Here is a 19,898-nt window from a genome sequence, read left to right as displayed (position 1 = left end):
AATCACAATCCAAAAAAAATAAACTGTTTTTACAAAAGTGAAAGTGTCAAATTTGAGAGATTAATGCACTTTGCTAAAGCAGAACCTAAGCCTGATGCACCTTCATCACCAATTTTATTTCCACTTTTTAAATATTGAAGGAAAAATAATAAATTAATTAGTTAATGAGAAGGAAAATATGAAGAAAAAATATGAAATAATAAAATTGATTAATTAATAATAAAAGCAAAAGTTCAAAATAAAATAATGGTATAAATTAAAAAAGGAAGAAGAAAAAAAAGCAAGCACAATAAAAAGAAAAAGAAAAATGAGTTTTATTGTTAAAGTTTTTTTTTACAAATAAAAAAATCACAATCCAAAAAAAATAAACTGTTTTTACAAAAGTGAAAGTGTCAAATTTGAGAGATTAATGCACTTTGCTAAAGCAGAACCTAAGCCTGATCCACCTTTATCACCAATTTCATTTCCACTTTTTAAATATTGAAGGAAAAATAATAAATTAATTAGTTAATGAGAAGGAAAATATAAAGAAAAAATATGAAATAATAAAATTGATTAATTAATAATAAAAGCAAAAGTTCAAAATAAAATAAAATAAAATAATGGGTTAAATTAAAAAAGGAAGAAGAAAAAAAAGCAAGCACAATAAAATGAAAAAGAAAAATGAACTTTATTGTTTTAAGTTTGTTTTTACAAATAAAAAAATCACAATCCAAAAAAAATAAACTGTTTTTACTGAAGAAAAAGTGCCAAATTTTAGAGATTAATGCATTTTGCTAAAGCAGAACCTAAACCTGATGCACCTTTATCATGAATTCTATTGAGACTTTTTAAATATTGAAGAAAAAATATATAACTAATTAATTAAAGAGAAGGAAAATATGAAGAAAAAATATGAAATAATAAAATTGATTAATTAATAATAAAAGCAAAAGTTCAAAATAAAATAAAATAATGGTTTAAATTAAAAAAGGAAGAAGAAAAAAAAGCAAGCACAATAAAAAGAAAAATAAAAATGAGCTTTATTGTTTTAAGTTTGTTTTTACAAATAAAAAAATCACAATCCAAAAAAAAAATAAACAGTTTTTACTCAAGCCTAAGTGTCAAATTTTAGAGATTAATGCACTTTGCTAAAGCAGAACCTAAGCCTGATGCACCCATTGCACCTATTTAATTTTGACTATTTAAATATTGAAGAAAAAATATATAATTAATTAAAGAGAAGGAAAATATGAAGAAAAAATATGAAATAATGCAAAAGTTCAAAATAAAATAATTGTATAAATAAAAAAAGGAAGAAGAAAAAAAAGCAAGCACAATAAAAAGAAAAGGAAAAATGAGTTTTATTGTTTAAGTTTTTTTTTACAAATAAAAAAATCACAATCCAAAAAAGATAAACTGTTTTTACTGAAGAAAAAGTGTCAAATTTGGGAGATTAATGCACTTTGCTAAAGCAGAACCTAAGCCTGATGCACCCATTGCACCTATTTAATTTTGACTATTTAAATATTGAAGAAATAATATATAATTAATTAAAGAGAAGGAAAATATGAAGAAAAAATATAAAATAATAAAATTGATTAATTAATAATAAAAGCAAAAGTTCAAAATAAAATAATGGTATAAATTAAAAAAGGAAGAAGAAAAAAAAGCAAGCACAATAAAAAGAAAAAGAAAAATGAGCTTTATTGTTTAAGTTTTTTTTTACAAATAAAAAAATCACAATCCAAAAAAAATAAACTGTTTTTACTGAAGAAAAAGTGTCAAATTTGAGAGATTAATGCACTTTGCTAAAGCAGAACCTAAGCATGATGCACCTTCATCACCAATTTAATTTCCACTTTTTAAATATTGAAGGAAAAATAATAAATTAATTAGTTAATGAGAAGGAAAATATGAAGAAAAAATATGAAATAATAAAATTGATTAATTAATAATAAAAGCAAAAGTTCAAAATAAAAAAAATAAAATAAAATAATGGGTTAAATTAAAAAAGGAAGAAGAAGAAGAAAAAACAAGCACTATAAAATGAAAAAGAAAAATTAGTTTTATTGTTTTAAGTTTGTTTTTACAAATAAAAAAATCACAATCCAAAAAAAATAAACTGTTTTTACAAAAGTGAAAGTGTCAAATTTGAGAGATTAATGCACTTTGCTAAAGCAGAACCTAAGCCTGATGCACCTTCATTACCAATTTTATTGAGACTTTTTAAATATTGAAGAAAAAATATATAACTAATTAATTAAAGAGAAGGAAAATATGAAGAAAAAATATGAAATAATAAAATTGATTAATTAATAATAAAAGCAAAAGTTCAAAATAAAATAAAATAATGGTTTAAATTAAAAAAGGAAGAAGAAAAAAAAGCAAGCACAATAAAAAGAAAAATAAAAATGAGCTTTATTGTTTTAAGTTTGTTTTTACAAATAAAAAAATCACAATCCAAAAAAAAATAAACAGTTTTTACTCAAGCCTAAGTGTCAAATTTTAGAGATTAATACACTTTGCTAAAGCAGAACCTAAGCCTGATGCACCCATTGCACCAATTTAATTTTGACTATTTAAATATTGAAGAAATAATATATAATTAATTAAAGAGAAGGAAAATATGAAGAAAAAATATGAAATAATAAAATTGATTAATTAATAATAAAAGCAAAAGTTCAAAATAAAAAAAATAAAATAAAATAATGGGTTAAATTAAAAAAGGAAGAAGAAAAAAAAGAAAGCACAATAAAATGAAAAATAAAATTATGTTTTTTTTTTTTTTAAGAGAATTTTTAAAAATAACTTTAAAAAAATATATTTTTTACAATAAATATTTTATAAATAAATTTTTTTTTAAAACCTCTACTATTGTTGATAAAATAGCTTTCAATGAAGCGTTTGAAAAATGCAACAGTTAAAATTTAGGACCTATTAGCCCATAAACGCTCCGATTGTAAATTCTCTTGAGCTTTATTGTTTTAAGTTTGTTTTTACAAATAAAAAAAATCACAATCCAAAAAAAATAAACTGTTTTTACTTAAGAAAAAGTGTCAAATTTGAGAGATTAATGCACTTTGCTAAAGCAGAACCTAAGCCTAATGCACCTTCATCACGAATTTTATTGAGACTTTTTAAATATTGAAGAAAAAATATATGACTAATTAATTAAAGAGAAGGAAAATATGAAGAAAAAAAGAAAAAAAGCAAGCACAATAAAAAGAAAAAGAAAAATGAGCTTAATTATTTTAAGTTTGTTTTTATAAATAAAAAAATCACAATCCAAAAAAAAATAAACTGTTTTTACTAAAGTTCAAGTGTCAAATTTGAGAGATTAATGCACTTTGCTAAAGCAGAACCTAAGCCTAATGCACCTTCATCACCAATTTTATTGAGACTTTTTAAATATTGAAGAAAAAATATATAACCAATTAATTAAAGAGAAGGAAAATATGAAGAAAAAATATGAAATAATAAAATTGATTTATTAATAATAAAAGCAAAAGTTCAAAATAAAATAAAATAATGGTTTAAATTAAAAAAGGATGAAGAAAAAAAGCAAGCACAATAAAAAGAAAATGAAAAATGAGCTTTATTATTTTAAGTTTGTTTTTATAAATAAAAAAATCACAATCCAAAAAAAAAAAACTGTTTTTACTAAAGTTCAAGTGTCAAATTTGAGAGATTAATGCACTTTGCTAAAGCAGAACCAAAGCCTGATTCACCCATTGCACCAATTTAATCGCCACTTTTTAAATATTGAAGAAATAATATATAATTGATTATTTAATTAGAAGGAAAAAATGAAAAAAATATGTTAAATAATAAGATTTTTTAATAATTAGTTAAATTAAGTAAGAAAGAAAGAAAATCAAGCACAATTGAAAGAAGAATAAATCAAATTAATTAAAAGAGCTTTAATGGTTTAAATTAATTTTTATAATTAAAAATATTAGAATCCAAAATAAATAAACAATAAGTCTAAATCTTAATAGCAAAAAATGAAGAAAAAATATAAAATAATAAAAAATGAATAATCAATAATTAAAAATTAAAAATTAAAATTAAGTTCAAATTACTAAAAAATGTTTGTATAAAAAACAATAAATGAATAATGAAAAGAATTTCTATTATAAAATTATTTTTTAAAATAAATTGCAATGTAAACATAAAAAAATTTAATAATATTTTTAAAGTACATATTCTATAGATTAATATGGAGAAACTAATGAGATTAAAGTGAAGAGTTTAAAAACTTTTTTTATTAATAATAATAAATATAAAGGATATTAATAAAAAAATAAATAATTACTTCTTCTAATCTGTCATATTTTTTAATCTATTATATCATTTTTTTTTTCTAAAATATTGAATAGTAATTTAAGGAATTTAATTAATTAATTATAAATGGATAAAAAGAACAAATAAAATTTAATAATTAATTATCAAATATAAATTTATAAATTTGCTTTTATGAAGAGATACCATAAAAAATTAATTTAACATTCATTATTAAATATTAAAATTGGACATAATCTTAAAAATTAGTCAATTAGTATCATACAATATATACTCGCTTTATCATGTTATTATTATTGTTTGTTTTGTTATATATTTTTTAAAAATAAGTATTATAATTTAATTAATTTAATAATATATTCAAAGATATTATAGAATAAAATAAAAATTTATTTAAAAAATTACCATATAAAATAAATATATAAATTTTAAGAAGTTCAATAAATTTAATATTTAACCAGTCTGAAATTAAATATATTATATTTTTCAAATTAATGATAGTAAAGTTAAAATTAGCATACTGACTTGCAAATAGAATGCATTTGTTGAGCTAGAAGAGTCGCTTTTATCTGGAAGATTAACATTCACATAAAAGGATTGATAAGTCTTCTAATCAGCTAACAAAGCATTAAGATGAAAACCACATGAGCGAGGAGACCTTTGACTTGAAAAAAAATGATTAGAATAATAATAACATGTATTATCTTTTTCATTAAATAGTCGTAATTTAACACCATAATTATTAAAAGTTAGCACATTAGAAGAAGGGCAGGATAAGAGAGTTAATTTTTATCTGCTATCTTATAGAGTGATAGAATTAATTCTTTTGGTGTCTGACTAAACTGTTAAAAGAGTATCGCCAACAAAGCAAAAACTTTCCTCACATTTTTGATTTAGCGAAGGCGTTATTATTGTGTTATTTATTTAGGCAATTGTTATATTAAAGTCAAATCCATTTATTGAAAGCACAATACATGCTAAAAATATTAAAAGTGTATTTCTCATTTTCTAATTAATTATATTTGTTTAATATTAAAAAATGTTTATAATATTTGATATAATCTGAATTCATATTTATATCTATTTAATCTTTCTGATTTTTTTTTTATCAGTGTATAAGTGTATGATAAGAAAAAATAGTTAATAATCAATAGATTTTACTTTAGTTTTGTTTAAAGAACGAATATGATCAGAAAAATTAATAAATAATGAATAGGTTATGTTTTATTTTTTTGAAAGATAAACGAATATTTATTACGAAAACTATAATTTCTTTATTGTTTAATTTTGCCAAATTCTTATTGTAATTTTATTCTTTAATTAATTTTAGAATAGCAAGCTTACACTTATTAAATTATCCTATTTAGGATTTTGATCTAATTTTGATTACTTTACAATCAAAATTAAATTAATAAATAAATATTTCCATTTAATCTTTTTCTGATAAGCAATCAAAAATGATCAAAAATCTTAAATTAATAAAATTAATAAGTGCCTAAATTAGCTATCTCAAAATTAATTATAAATGATAAATATTAGAAATGATAAAAAATTTTATGCTATTAATTCAATCGAAATGTTTTTATTGATTAAAATTTTCTTATCATAAACTTATCAGATGATTTATATATCAAGCAAAAGATAATATCAGATACCTAATTTAAATTAGTATTTTATAATTTTTCATTCTAAAACAAGTAAAATAATAAAATTAGGATCAGAATTATTCAAAATAATACAAATTTAATTTTTATAAACCAAAATCAAATTCTGAAATGTATATTTTATATAAAATTAAAAATGGAATTTGATTCCTCGTTTTCTCAAAAATTTTGTTTATATTTTATTAAATAATTTAAATATATTTAGCTAGATATTTATATTTATATATTGAAAAATTTAATCTTTTTCTGATAAGCAATCAAAAATGATCAAAAATCTTAAATTAATAAAATTAATAAGTGCCTAAATTAGCTATCTCAAAATTAATTATAAATGATAAATATTAGAAATGATAAAAAATTGTATGTTTTTAATTATATAAATCTTTTTTCATATCATACTATTAAAAAATTATACTTTAATCAAGCAAAAAAAAATATCTTAAATCTTATTAGTACTGAAATATTAGTTTTTAGTTTTTCATTAAAAATTTAATAAAATAGCAAAATAATAATAATATTCCAAAACTAAAAGAAGAAATTCTATGATAGTAAGGGGGAAATTATGCGCTTAAAGTTTTCATTCCAACTATTTTATCTTCAATTTTGATAAAAAGTCATTAATAATAATCACTTCAAAAATTTTAATATTAATTAAAACTAGATAACACAATCAACATAGATTTGAAAATAAAAATTAATATGAAGCGCACCTTTCCCCCTTTGATAATAGTTTTTATTAAATAATAAATAAAAATAAATATTTCTTTTTTATTTGAAGTTTAATTATTTATTAATAAAAATGTTCTTTTCATACATTTAATCAGAAAATGTGAATCTTCTAAATGCAAATATATAATAGAAATTTGGAAAATTAGTATAAAATTATAGATTTTCAAAAAGTTCTACCAAAAAAAAAAAATTAATTAAAAATCTAAATAAAAACAAAAGGCGCGGGTTACTTTATTTGAAACATCTGTATTATTTAATAAAACATATTATATTTAATTATTCAAACATTTAGTTTTTATTTATCCTTTTTTAGCCACTTTTTTATTATCAGAGTTTTATTTCAAAGACAACCAATCTTTTAGATTTAAGATACTAACTTTTTACTTTGAATTGTTACATTTCATTAATTTAATTATCACTTTTATTATAAATTAGTGTAAATTTTAAATAAATATTAAGTAAAATAACATTAATGGAATAAAAAAGCTAAAAAATAAAATAAATAAAAAATATGAAATAAATTCTAATAACTTTATTGTTTTATATTCATTTTTATAGTTAAAAATATCACTCCAAAACAAATGAACTATTTTTACTTAAGGACAAGTGTTAAATTTGAGAGTTTAATACAGTTTTATAAAGCAGAACCTAAGCCTGATGCACCTTCATCACCAATTTTATTGGAACTTTTTAAATATTGAAGAAAAAATATATAATAAATTAGTTAATGAGAAGGAAAATATGAAGAAAAAATATGAAATAATAAAATTAATTAATTTATAATAAAACAAAAGTTCAAAATAAAATGGTGAGTTAAATTAAAAAGGAAGAAGAAAAAAAAGCAAGCACAATAAAAAGAAAAAGAAAAATGAGCTTTATTGTTTTAAGTTTGTTTTTACAAATAAAAAAAATCACAATCCAAAAAAAATAAAATGTTTTTACCCAAGCCCAAGTGTCAAATTTGAGAGATTAATGCACTTTGCTAAAGCAGAACCTAAGCCTGATGCACCTTTATCACCAATTTAATTTCTACTTTTTAAATATTGAAGAAAAAATCAAAAATTAATTAGTTAATGAGAAGGAAAATATGAAGAAAAAATATGAAATAATAAAATTGATTAATTATTAATAAAATCAAAAGTTAAAAATAAATAAAATGATGAGCTAAATTAACAAAGAAAGAAGAAATAAAAGCTAGCAAACATAATAAAAAGAAAAAGAAAATAGAGCTTTATTATTTTAAATTCGTTTTATAATTAAAAATATCACAATCCAAAATAAATAAACTGTTTTTACGAAAGTTAAAGTGTCATATTTGAGAGATTAATGCACTTTGCTAAAGCAGAACCTAAGTCTGATGCACCTTTATGACCAATTTAATTGCCACTTTTTAAATATTGAAGGAAAAATAAAAAATTAATTAGTTAATGAGAAGGAAAATATGAAGAAAAAATATAAAATAATAAAATTGATTAATTAATAATAAAAGAAAAAGTTCAAAATAAAATGGTGATTTAAATTAAAAAGGAAGAAGAAAAAAAAGCAAGCACAATAAAAAGAAAAAGAAAAATGAGCTTTATTGTTTTAAGTTTGTTTTTATAATTTAAAATATCACAATCTAAAACAAATAAACTGTTTTTACTCAAGATAAAGTTTCAAATTTGAGAGGTTAATGCACTTAGCTAAAGCAGAACCTAAGCCTGGTGCACCTTCATCACCAATTTAATTGCCACTTTTAAAATATTGAAGAAAAAATATATAATTAATTAGTTAATGAGAAGGAAAATATGAAGAAAAAATATGAAATAATAAAATTGATTAATTAATAATAAAAATGTTAAAAATAAAATGGTGAGTTAAATTAAAAAGGAAGAAGAAGAAAAAGCCAGCACAATAAAAAGAAAAATAAAATGAGTTTTATTGCTTTAAGTTTGTTTATACAAATAAAAAAAAATCACAATCCAAAAAAAATAAACTGTTTTTACATAAGCACAAGTGTCAAATTTGAGAGATTAATGCACTTTGCTAAAGCAGAGCCTAAGCCTGATGCACCTTCATCACCAATTTAATTTCTTCTTTTTAAATATTGAAGAAAAAATATATAATTAATTAGTTAATGAGAAGGAAAATATGAAGAAAAAATATGAAATAATAAAACTGATTAATTAATAATAAAATCAAAAGTTCAAAATAAATAAAATAATGAGCTAAATTAACAAAAAAAGAAGAAATAAAAGCTAGCAAGCATAATAAAAAGAAAAAGAAAATAGAGCTTTATTATTTTAAATTCGCTTTATAATTAAAAATACACAATCCAAAATAAATAAATCGTTTTTACTAAAGTTCAAGTGTCAAATTTGAGAGATTAATGCACTTTGCTAAAGCAAAACCTAAGCCTGATGCACCTTCATAACTAATTAAATTGCAGCTTTTAATATATTGAAAGAAAAATAAAAAATTAATTAAGAAGGAAAATATGAATAAAAAATATAAAATAATAATATTAATTAATTAATAATAAAAGAAAAAGTACAAAATAAAATGGTGAGTTAAATTAAAAAGGAAGAAGAAAAAAAAGCAAGCACAATAAAAAGAAAAAGAAAAATGAGCTTTATTGTTTTAAGTTTGATTTTACAAATAAAAAAATCACAATCCAAAAAAAAATAAACTGTTTTTACTGAAGCACAAGTGTCAAATTTGAGAGATTAATGCACTTTGCTAAAGCAGAACCTAAGCCTGATGCACCTTCATTACCAATTGAATTACTGCTTTTTATATATTGAAGGAAAAATAAAAAATTAATTAAGAAGGAAAATAAGAATAAAAAATATAAAATAATAATATTAATTAATTAATAATAAAAGAAAAAGTACAAAATAAAATGGTGAGTTAAATTAAAAAGGAAGAAGAAAAAAAAGCAAGCACAATAAAAAGATAAAGAAAAATGAGCTTTATTGTTATAGGATTGATTTTACAAATAAAAAAATCACAATCCAAAAAAAAATAAACTGTTTTTACTCAAGCCAAAGTTTCAAATTTGAGAGATTAATGCACTTTGCTAAAGCAGAACCTAAGCCTGATGCACCTTCATTACCAATTGAATTACTGCTTTTTATATATTGAAGGAAAAATAAAAAATTAATTAAGAAGGAAAATATGAATAAAAAATATAAAATAATAATATTAATTAATTAATAATAAAAGAAAAAGTACAAAATAAAATGGTGAGTTAAATCATAAAGGAAGAAGAAAAAAAAGCTAGTATGCATCATAAAAAGAAAATAGAGCTTTATAATTTTAAATTCGCTTTATAATTAAAAATATCACAATCCAAAATAAATAAACTGTTTTTACGAAAGTTCAAGTTTCAAATTTGAGAGATTAATGCACTTTGCTAAAGCAGAACCTAAGCCTGATGCACCTTTATCACCAATTTAATTTCCACTTTTTAAATATTGAAGAAAAAATATATAATTAATTAGTTAATGAGAAGGAAAATTTGAAGAAAAAATATGAAATAATAAAACTGATTAATTAATAATAAAATCAAAAGTTCAAAATAAATAAAATAATGAGCTAAATTAACAAAGAAAGAAGAAATAAAAGCTAGCAAGCATAATAAAAAGAAAAAGAAAATAGAGCTTTATTATTTTAAATTCGCTTTATAATTAAAAATACACAATCCAAAATAAATAAACCGTTTTTACTAAAGTTCAAGTGTCAAATTTGAGAGATTAATGCACTTTGCTAAAGCAGAACCTAAGCCTGATGCACCTTCATAACCAATTAAATTGCAGCTTTTTATATATTGAAAGAAAAATAAAAAATTAATTAAGAAGGAAAATATGAATAAAAAATATAAAATAATAAAATTAATTAATTAATAATAAAAGAAAAAGTACAAAATAAAATGGTGAGTTAAATTAAAATGGAAGAAGAAAAAAAGCAAGCACAATAAAAAGAAAAAGAAAAATGAGCTTTATTGTTTTAAGTTTGTTTTTACAAATAAAAAAGATCACAATCCAAAAAAAATTAAATGTTTTTACGCAAGCCCAAGTTTCAAATTTGAGAGGTTAATGCACTTAGCTAAAGCAGAACCTAAGCCTGGTGCACCTTCATCACCAATTTAATTGCCACTTTTTAAATATTGAAGGAAAAATCAAAAATTAATTAGTTAATGAGAAGGAAAATATGAAGAAAAAATATAAAATAATAAAATTGATTAATTCATAATAAAAGAAAAAGTTCAAAATAAAATGGTGATTTAAATTAAAAAGGAATAAGAAAAAAAAGCAAGCACAATAAAAAGAAAAAGAAAAATGAGCTTTATTGTTTTAAGTTTGTTTTTACAAATAAAAAAAATCACAATCCAAAAAAAATAAACTGTTTTTACTCAAGCATAAGTGTCAAATTTGAGAGATTAATGCACTTTGCTAAAGCTGAACCTAAGCCTGATGCACCTTCATCACCAATTTAGTTGTGACTTTTTAAATATTGAAGAAAAAATATAAAATTAATTAGTTAATGAGAAGGAAAATATGAAGAAAAAATATGAAATAATAAAATTGATTTATTAATAATAAAAGAAAAAGTTCAAAATATAATGATGAATTAAATTAAAAAGGAAGTAGATAAAAAAGCAAGCACAATAAAAAGAAAAAGAAAAATGAGTTTTATTGTTTTAACTTTGTTTTTACAAATAAAAAAATCATAATCCAAAAAAAATAAACTGTTTTTACTAAAGTTCAAGTGTCAAATTTGAGAGATTAATGCACTTTGCTAAAGCTGAACCTAAGCCTGATGCACCTTCATCACCAATTTAGTTGTGACTTTTTAAATATTGAAGAAAAAATATAAAATTAATTAGTTAACGAGAAGGAAAATATGAAGAAAAAATATGAAATAATAAAATTGATTTATTAATAATAAAAGAAAAAGTTCAAAATAAAATGGTGATTTAAATTAAAAAGGAAGAAGAAGAAAAAGCCAGCACAATAAAAAGAAAAAAAAAATGAGCTTTATTGTTTTAACTTTGTTTTTACAAATAAAAAAATTATAATCCAAAAAAAAATAAACTGTTTTTACCCAAGTTAAAGTTTCAAATTTTAGAGATTAACACACTTTGCTAAAGCAGAACCTAAGCCTGACGCACTTTCATCACCAATTTAATTGTAACTTTTTAAATATTGAAGAAAAAATAAAAAATTAATTAATTAATGTGAAGGAAAATATGAAGAAAAAATATGAAATAATAAAATTGATTAATTAATAATAAAAGAAAAAGTTCAAAATAAAATGGTGAGTTAAATTAAAAAGGAAGAAGAAAATAAAGCAAGCAAAATAAAAAGAAAAAGAAAAAAGAGCTTTATTGTTTTAACTTTGTTTTTACAAATAAAAAAATTATAATCCAAAAAAAAATAAACTGTTTTTACCCAAGTTAAAGTTTCAAATTTTAGAGATTAACACACTTTGCTAAAGCAGAACCTAAGCCTGATACACCTTCATCACCAATTTTATTGAAACTTTTTAAATATTGAAGAAAAAATATATAATTAATTAGTTAATGAGAAGGAAAATATGAAGAAAAAATATGAAATAATAAAATTGATTAATTAATAATAAAAATGTTAAAAATAAAATGGTGAGTTAAATTAAAAAGGAAGAAGAAAAAAAAGCAAGCACAATAAAAAGAAAAAGAAAAATGAGATTTATTGTTTTAACTTTGTTTTTACAAATAAAAAAAGTACAATCCAAAAAAAATAAACTGTTTTTACCTAAGCACAAGTGTCAAATTTAAGAGATTAATGCACTTTGCTAAAGCAGAACCTAAGCCTGATGCACCTTTATCACCAATTTAATTTCTACTTTTTAAATATTGAAGAAAAAATAAAAAATTAATTAGTTAATGAGAAGGAAAATATGAAGAAAAAATATGAAATATTAAGATTAATTAATAATAAAAGTAAAAGTTGAAAATAAAATAATGAGTTAAATTAAAAAAGGAAGAAGAAAAAAAAGTAAGCACAATAAAAAGAAAATGAAAAAAGAACTTTATTATTTTTAAATAGTTTTGATAATTAAAAATATCACAATCAAAAAAAAATAAACTCTTTTTACTAAAGTTTAAGTGTCAAATTTGAGAGATTACTGCACTTTGCTAAAGCAGAACCTAAGCCTAATGCATTTTCATCACCAATTTCTTTGGACCTTTATAAATATTGAAGAAATAATATATAATTAATTAGTTAACTAGAAGGAAAAAATGAAGAAAATATGTTAAATAATAAGATTTTTTAATAATTAGTTAAATTAAGAAAGAAAGAAAGAAAGATAGAAAGAAACAAAGAAACAAAGAAACAAAGAAAGAAAGAAAAAAAGAAAGAAACAAAGAAACAAAGAAACAAAGAAAGAAAGAAAGAAAGAAAGAAAGAAAGAAAGAAAGAAAGAAAGAAAGAAAGAAAGAAAGAAAGAAAGAAAGAAAAAGCAATCAATCACAATTCAAAGAAAAATAAATCAAAAAAATAAAAGAGCTTTAATGTTTTAAATTAATTTTTAATATTAAAAATTTTAGAATCCAAAATAAATAAACAATAAGTCTAAATCTTAATAGCAAAAAATGAAGAAAAAATATAAAATAATAAAAAATGAATAATAAATAATTAAAAATTAAAATCAAAATCAAAATTAAGTTTAAATTACTAAAAAATGTTTGTATAAATTTAATGAATGAATAATGAAAAGAATTTCTATTATAAAATTATTTTTTAAAGTAAATTGTAATGTAAACATAAAAAAATTTAATAATATTTTTAAATTAAATATACCATAGATCAATATGGAGAAACTAATGAGATTAAAGTGAAGAGTTTAAAAACTTTTTTTATTAATAATAATAAATATAAAGGATATTAATAAAAAAATTAATGATTACTTCTTCTAATTTTCTGTAATATTTAATCTATTATATCATTTTTTTCTCCCTAAAATATTGAATAGTAATTTATGGAATTTAATTAATTATAAATATATAAAAAGAACAAATAAAATTTAATAATTAATTATCAAATATAAATTTCTAAATTTGCTTTTATGAAGAGATACCATAAAAAATTAATTTAACATTCATTATTTAATATTAAAATTGGATATAATCTTAAAAATTAGTTCCATTCATTTCTCAAACCAACCGCCGCTAATCCCCCCCTAATCAATTAGTATCATACAATATATACTCGCTTTATCATGTTATTATTATTGTTGGTTTTGTTATATATTTTTTAAAAATAAGTATTATAATTTAATTTAATAATATATTCAAAGATATAATAGAATAAAATAAAAATTTATTTAAAAAATTACCATATAAAATAAATATATAAATTTTAAGAAGTTCAATAAATTTAATATTTAACCAATCTGAAATTAAATATATTATATTTTTCAAATTAATGATAGTAAAGTTAAAATTAGCATACTGACTTGCAAATAGAATGCATTTGTTGAGCTAGGAGAGCCACTTTAATCTGGAAGATCAACATTCACATAAAAGTATTGATAAGTCTTCTAATCAGCTAACAAAGCATTAAGATGAAAACCACATGAGCGAGGTTTTGAACTTGAAAAAAAACTATTAGAATAATAATAACATGTATTATCTATTTCATTAAATAGTCGTAATTTATCACCATAATTATTAAAAGTTAGCACATTAGAAGTAGGGCAGGATTTGAGAGTTAATTTTTATCTGCTATCTTATAGAGTGATAGAATTAATTCTTTTGCTGTCTGACTAAACAGTTAAAAGAGTATCACCAACAAAGCAAAAACTTTCCTCACATTTTTGATTTAGCGAAGGCGTTATTATTGTGTTATTTATTTAGGCAATTGTTATATTAAAGTCAAATCCATTTATTGAAAGCACAATGCATGCTAAAAATATTAAAAGTGTATTTCTCATTTTCTAATTAATTATATTTGTTTAATATTAAAAAATTTTTATAATATTTGATATAATCTGAATTCATATTTATATATTGAATTATTTTAATTTGTAATTTATTGATTTTAATTTACTTTTAGGATAGCAAATTTAGACTTTTTATTATTTCCATTTAATCTTTCTGATTTTTTTTTAATCAGTGTATAAGTGTATGATCAGAAAAAATATTTAATAATCAATAGATTTTACTTTAGTTTTGTTTAAAGAACGAATATGATCAGAAAAATTAATAAATAATGAATAAATTTTGCTTTATTTTTGTGTAAAGATAAACAAATATTTATTATGAAAACTATAATTTCTTTATTGTTTAATTTTGCCAAATTCTTATTGTAATTTTATTCTTTAATTAATTTTAGAATAGCAAGTTTACACTTATTAAATTATCCTATTTAGGATTCTGATCATTTTTTGATTAATTTATAATAAAAATTAGATTATTAAATATTTTCATAAAAGTTGATGGATCTGATTTATATGTTACATAATATTGGTTTTAATTTAGTTTTAGAATAGCAAATTTAGACTTATTAGTATTACCGTAAAATCTCAATAAGAGCACCGAGCCGAATTACGAGAGTAACTTAAAATCATGAAATTTACCAAAAACTAAATCGGTCGTATTATGCGAGATACGAGATACGAGTGTGGAATTACTACGGTATTTATTTCATTTATTTGTTTTTTTTTATCAGTGTATTCATGTATGATTAGAAAAATATAATTAATAATGAATCGATTTTACTTTAATTTTGTTTAAAAGATAACGAATTTCCATTTTGAAAACTATTAAATATTATTAAATTTATATCTTTATTGTTTAATTTTGCCAATTTCTTATACTAATTTTATTCTTTAATTAATTTTAGAATAGCAAACTTACACTTATTAAATAATCCTATTTAGGATTCTGTGTAAAGTAATCCAAATTAAATTAATAAATATTTCCATACAAGTTGATGGATCTGATTGATATGTTTTATTCATAGATCAATAAAATTTCTATTATATGAAAAACACAGTTCTAATATTTTTCAATTTTTCTTACTTAGTGTTTTCAAAAAAAAATAAGATTATAGTTTCACAATAGATTAAATAAAATATAAAAAGTTTTGTTTATATTTATATGTTAGTTGAATTATTTTAATCTGTCTTTTATTGATTTAATTTAGTTTTAGTATAGCAAATTTAGACTTATTAGTATTATTTATTTAGTTTATCCATTTTTTTTATCAGTATATACATTTATGATTCTAAAAAAATCATAAATAATGAGTAGATTTTCCTTTAGTTTTGTTTAAAAGATAAAAGAATTTTTGAAACCATAAAATATTTTCAAGTTTATTTCTTTATTGATTAATTTTGCAAAATTCTTTTTCTAATTTTATTCTTTAATTAATTTTAGAATAGCAAACTTACACTTATTAAATTATTCTATTTATAATTTTGATATTTTTTTGATTACTTTATAATCAAAATTAGTTTAAGAAATAAAATTCCACACACGAGTTGATGGATCTTATTTTATATGTTAAATAAATTTTGAATAATAGATCAATGAAATTTCTATTGTATGAGAAACACAATCCTAATATTTTTTCAATTTTTCTTATTCAGTGTTTAAAAATAATAAATAAGATTATGATTTCACAATATATTAAATAAAATAGAAAAATTTTAGTCTATAGCCTTGTTAGAATATTAATTTTAGAATAATAATTCTTAAAGATTTAATATTTTTAAAATTTTTAAATAAATTTTTATTTAAAATTAGCAATCTTTTAAAACAAGGAATATAACCTATTAATTTTATATTATTTTTAAGTCCTTCATCTAGAAAAATTAAAAATATTTTGTAATAATTTCATTTAAATAAATCACCTAAAAATTATCAATATATCCAATTTATTCATAACTTTTATAATTTTCTTCATTGATTTATTCAACTATCTCACAAAAATCTGCGACAAATCATAATTTAGAATAAAAAAGCAAAAACTATAAATTTAAATAGTTGAAAATTTATTGACTTTTATCCTTAAAAAATGGACAAATTTTTTCTTGCTTTTAAAAATAATTTATTTTTGTAAAGTTTGTTTTAATGTAGAGGATTTTTATTAGTTAAATTTATTTAATATTACTGATCGAAAATGTTTTCTATAATTTTAAAGATAAGCAACCATAAGAGTTATATAATAAATATTTAACTAGCTCTATGATTTTATTTAAGCTGAAGAAATTAAAACTGGCAATTTTTATTGCTATTACTAATTGACAAAAATGATAAAATTACTTAAGCTAAAACTGATTAATTGAATGCTCACTTATACTAATAAAAAGAAGATTAAACAATAGTTTTTCAAAATAAATATAGGCTATTTTGGTTACTCTGTGTAGATATTAACAATGAATAATGAAAAAATATTTTCAAATTCACATATATTGATATTAGAATTTAATTATTTATAATTAAAATTTTTAATTTGATTATAAATTCCTTTTATTTATTTTTTTTAATCATTCTTAAACTATTTTAGTTATTAAAATTTAAAAATACATTTATCTTATTATTTTAATATAAAAATCCTTGCGATGAAAAAAATTTTATTTTTTTAACTTTTATTTTGGAAAATTATTAAAAATTTTGAAATTTTATTTCAAATTTTAATTAATTTTTGAGCTATTTTGTTAAATATACTTTAGAAAAAAGAAAAATTTATTAAATTTGATTTTATAATTAAATGAAAATATTTTTGAATTCAATAAAGAAATATTCTGTAAAATATCATCAAAGATTCAGATTTCAATCTAAATCTTTGTTGGTTGAGATTTATTTTTAAAAGCTTTTAAAAAATTTATTTAGTAAATTTTACTATTTTAATTTGATTTTAACTCTAAAAGCTTGGCATTTATATAATTTAATAAAATAAAATATAACATTAATAATTTTAAAAAGCTTTGTTCATTTTTGGTGAAACCGAGGTCTGGGTCTGGCTTAAGAGGAATTAATTTATTTAAATAAATTTAATTTTTAAATTTTTTTATTTTTTATAATCTATTTGTTAACTTAAAAAATATTCTATTTATAAATATAAAAACAATAATAAAATCTACAATCTATCTATATATATTTTAGGTTGAAAATATTTTTCAAAATATTATTTAATAAAACATATTATATTTAATTATTCTAACGTTTAATTTTTATTCATCCTTTTTTAACCACGTTTTTATGATCAGATTTTAAAGACAACCAATCTTTTAGATTTAAGACACTTGCTTTTTACTTTGAATTCTTAAGTTTCATTGATGTAATTATCACTTTTATTATAAATTAGTGTAAATTTTAAATAAATATTAAATATAATAACATTAAGGAATAAAAAAGCTAAAAAATAAAATAAATAAAAAATATGAAATAAATTCCAATAACTTTAATGTTTTTATATTCATTTTTATAGTTAAAAATATCACTCCAAAACGAATAAACTATTTTTACTTAAGATTAAGTGTTAAATTTGAGAGATTAATACACTTTGCTAAAGCAGAACCTAAGCCTGATGCACCTTCATCACCAATTCCATTTTCACTTTTTAAACATTGAAGAAAAAATATATAATTAATGAGCTATTGAGAAGGAAAATATGAAGAAAAAATATGAAATAATAAAATTGATTAATTAATAATAAAAGCAAAAGTTCAAAATAAAATAATTAGTTAAATTAAAAAAGAAAGAAGAAAAAAAAAAGCAAGCACAATAAAAAGAAAAAGAAAAAAGAACTTTATTGTTTTAAGTTTGTTTTTACAAATAAAAAAATCACAATCCAAAAAAAATTAACTATTTTTACTCAAGTTAAAGTGTCAAATTTGAGAGATTAATGCACTTTGCTAAAGCAGAACCTAAGCCTGATGCACCTTCATCACCAATTTAATTTCTACTTTTTAAATATTGAAGAAAAAATATATAATTAATGAGCTATTGAGAAGGAAAATATGAAGAAAAATTATGAAATAATAAAATTGATTAATTAATAATAAAAGCAAAAGTTCAAAATAAAATAATTAGTTAAATTAAAAAATGAAGAAGAAAAAAAAGCAAGCACAATAAAAAGAAAAATAAAAATGAAATTTATTGTTTTAAGTTTGTTTTTACAAATAAAAAAATCACAATCCAAAAAAATAAACTTTTTTTACTGAAGTTAAAGTGTCAAATTTGAGAGATTAATGCATTTTGCTAAAGCAGAAACTAAACCTGATACACCTTCATCACCAATTTTATTGGAGCTTTTTAAATATTGAAGAAAAAATATATAATTAATGAATTATTGAGAAGGAAAATATGAAGAAAAAATATGAAATGATAAAAGTGATTAATTAATAATAAAAGCAATAGTTCAAAATAAAATAATGAGTTAAATTAAAAAAGGAAGAAGAAGAAAAAGCAAGTACAATAAAAAGAAATAAAAAAATTAACTTTATTGTTTTAAGTTTGTTTTTACAAATAAAAAAATCACAATCCAAAAAAAATAAACTTTTTTTACTCAAGTTAAAGTGTCAAATTTGAGAGATTAATGCCCTTTGCTAAAGCAGAACCTAAGCCTGATGCACCTTCATCACCAATTCCATTTTCACTTTTTAAATATTAAAGAAAAAATATATAATTAATGAGCTATTGACAAGGAAAATATGAAGAAAAATTATGAAATAATAAAATTGATTAATTAATAATAAAAGCAAAAGTTCAAAATAAAATAATTAGTTAAATTAAAAAAGGAAGAAGAAAAAAAGCAAGCACAATAAAAAGAAATAGAAAAATGAACTTTATTGTTTTAAGTTTGTTTTTACAAATAAAAAAATCAAAATCCAAAAAATATAAACTGTTTTTACGAAAGTTCAAGTCTCAAATTTAAATTTGAGAGATTAATGCACTTTGCTAAAGCAGAACCTAAGCCTGATGTACCTTTTGCACCATTTTAAATTCTACTTTTTAAATATTGAAGAAAAAATATATAATTAATGAGTTATTGAGAAGGAAAATATGACGAAAAAATATGAAATAATAAAATTAATTAATTTATAATAAAAGCAAAAGTTCAAAATAAAATTATGAGTTAAATTAAAAAAGGAAGAAGAAAAAAAGCAAGCACAATAAAAAGAAATAGAAAAATTAACTTTATTGTTTTAAGTTTGTTTTTACAAATAAAAAAATCACAATCCAAAAAA

General features: G+C 19.6%; 5 protein-coding genes across 5 annotated transcripts in view; 2 read left to right on the top strand and 3 right to left on the bottom strand. All coding sequences in view use genetic code 6, as the record gives it.

Annotated features, from left to right (window-relative positions):
* Positions 1-2: 2 nt before the first annotated feature.
* On the bottom strand, positions 3-3,714 carry TTHERM_001031335 (cyclic nucleotide-binding domain protein; the record flags this gene model as incomplete). The annotated part of the gene is made up of 11 exons (XM_012796675.1): positions 3-123; positions 380-469; positions 737-826; positions 1,091-1,180; positions 1,409-1,498; positions 1,751-1,840; positions 2,115-2,204; positions 2,468-2,557; positions 3,026-3,115; positions 3,293-3,382; positions 3,644-3,714. The coding sequence occupies 11 exons, from the start codon at positions 3,712-3,714 to the stop codon at positions 3-5; spliced, it is 1,002 nt and encodes a 333-aa protein (XP_012652129.1).
* Positions 3,715-3,788: 74 nt separating this feature from the next.
* On the top strand, positions 3,789-4,103 carry TTHERM_001031324 (hypothetical protein; the record flags this gene model as incomplete). The annotated part of the gene is made up of 1 exon (XM_012796674.1): positions 3,789-4,103. The coding sequence occupies one exon, from the start codon at positions 3,789-3,791 to the stop codon at positions 4,101-4,103; it is 315 nt and encodes a 104-aa protein (XP_012652128.1).
* An 856-nt stretch (positions 4,104-4,959) lies between these two features.
* On the top strand, positions 4,960-5,176 carry TTHERM_001031313 (hypothetical protein; the record flags this gene model as incomplete). Its single annotated transcript, XM_012796673.1, has 2 exons — positions 4,960-4,981; positions 5,034-5,176. The coding sequence occupies 2 exons, from the start codon at positions 4,960-4,962 to the stop codon at positions 5,174-5,176; spliced, it is 165 nt and encodes a 54-aa protein (XP_012652127.1).
* Positions 5,177-7,004: 1,828 nt separating this feature from the next.
* TTHERM_001031302 (kinase domain protein) lies at positions 7,005-13,647 on the bottom strand (the record flags this gene model as incomplete). Its single annotated transcript, XM_012796672.1, has 20 exons — positions 7,005-7,095; positions 7,274-7,363; positions 7,620-7,709; positions 7,974-8,063; positions 8,320-8,409; positions 8,663-8,752; positions 9,016-9,105; positions 9,356-9,445; positions 9,696-9,785; positions 10,032-10,121; positions 10,385-10,474; positions 10,724-10,813; positions 11,071-11,160; positions 11,417-11,506; positions 11,763-11,852; positions 12,110-12,199; positions 12,452-12,541; positions 12,795-12,884; positions 13,502-13,551; positions 13,609-13,647. The coding sequence occupies 20 exons, from the start codon at positions 13,645-13,647 to the stop codon at positions 7,005-7,007; spliced, it is 1,710 nt and encodes a 569-aa protein (XP_012652126.1).
* A 4,264-nt stretch (positions 13,648-17,911) lies between these two features.
* TTHERM_001031291 (cyclic nucleotide-binding domain protein, putative) overlaps positions 17,912-19,898 on the bottom strand; it is a gene marked incomplete at both ends in the record, with an annotated part of 5,210 nt that continues 3,223 nt past the window's right edge. Inside the window, 6 exons of the mRNA XM_012796671.1 lie at positions 17,912-17,996; positions 18,175-18,264; positions 18,524-18,613; positions 18,870-18,959; positions 19,217-19,306; positions 19,563-19,655. Coding sequence (XP_012652125.1) covers positions 17,912-17,996; positions 18,175-18,264; positions 18,524-18,613; positions 18,870-18,959; positions 19,217-19,306; positions 19,563-19,655 — 538 coding nt within the window. The remainder of the gene's footprint in view (positions 17,997-18,174; positions 18,265-18,523; positions 18,614-18,869; positions 18,960-19,216; positions 19,307-19,562; positions 19,656-19,898) is intronic.

The sequence above is a fragment of the Tetrahymena thermophila genome, assembly GCF_000189635.1.
Source record: "Tetrahymena thermophila SB210 genomic scaffold scf_8254711, whole genome shotgun sequence".
NCBI lineage: Eukaryota > Ciliophora > Oligohymenophorea > Hymenostomatida > Tetrahymenidae > Tetrahymena > Tetrahymena thermophila.
This window is presented reverse-complemented; position numbering and strand designations above follow the sequence as displayed.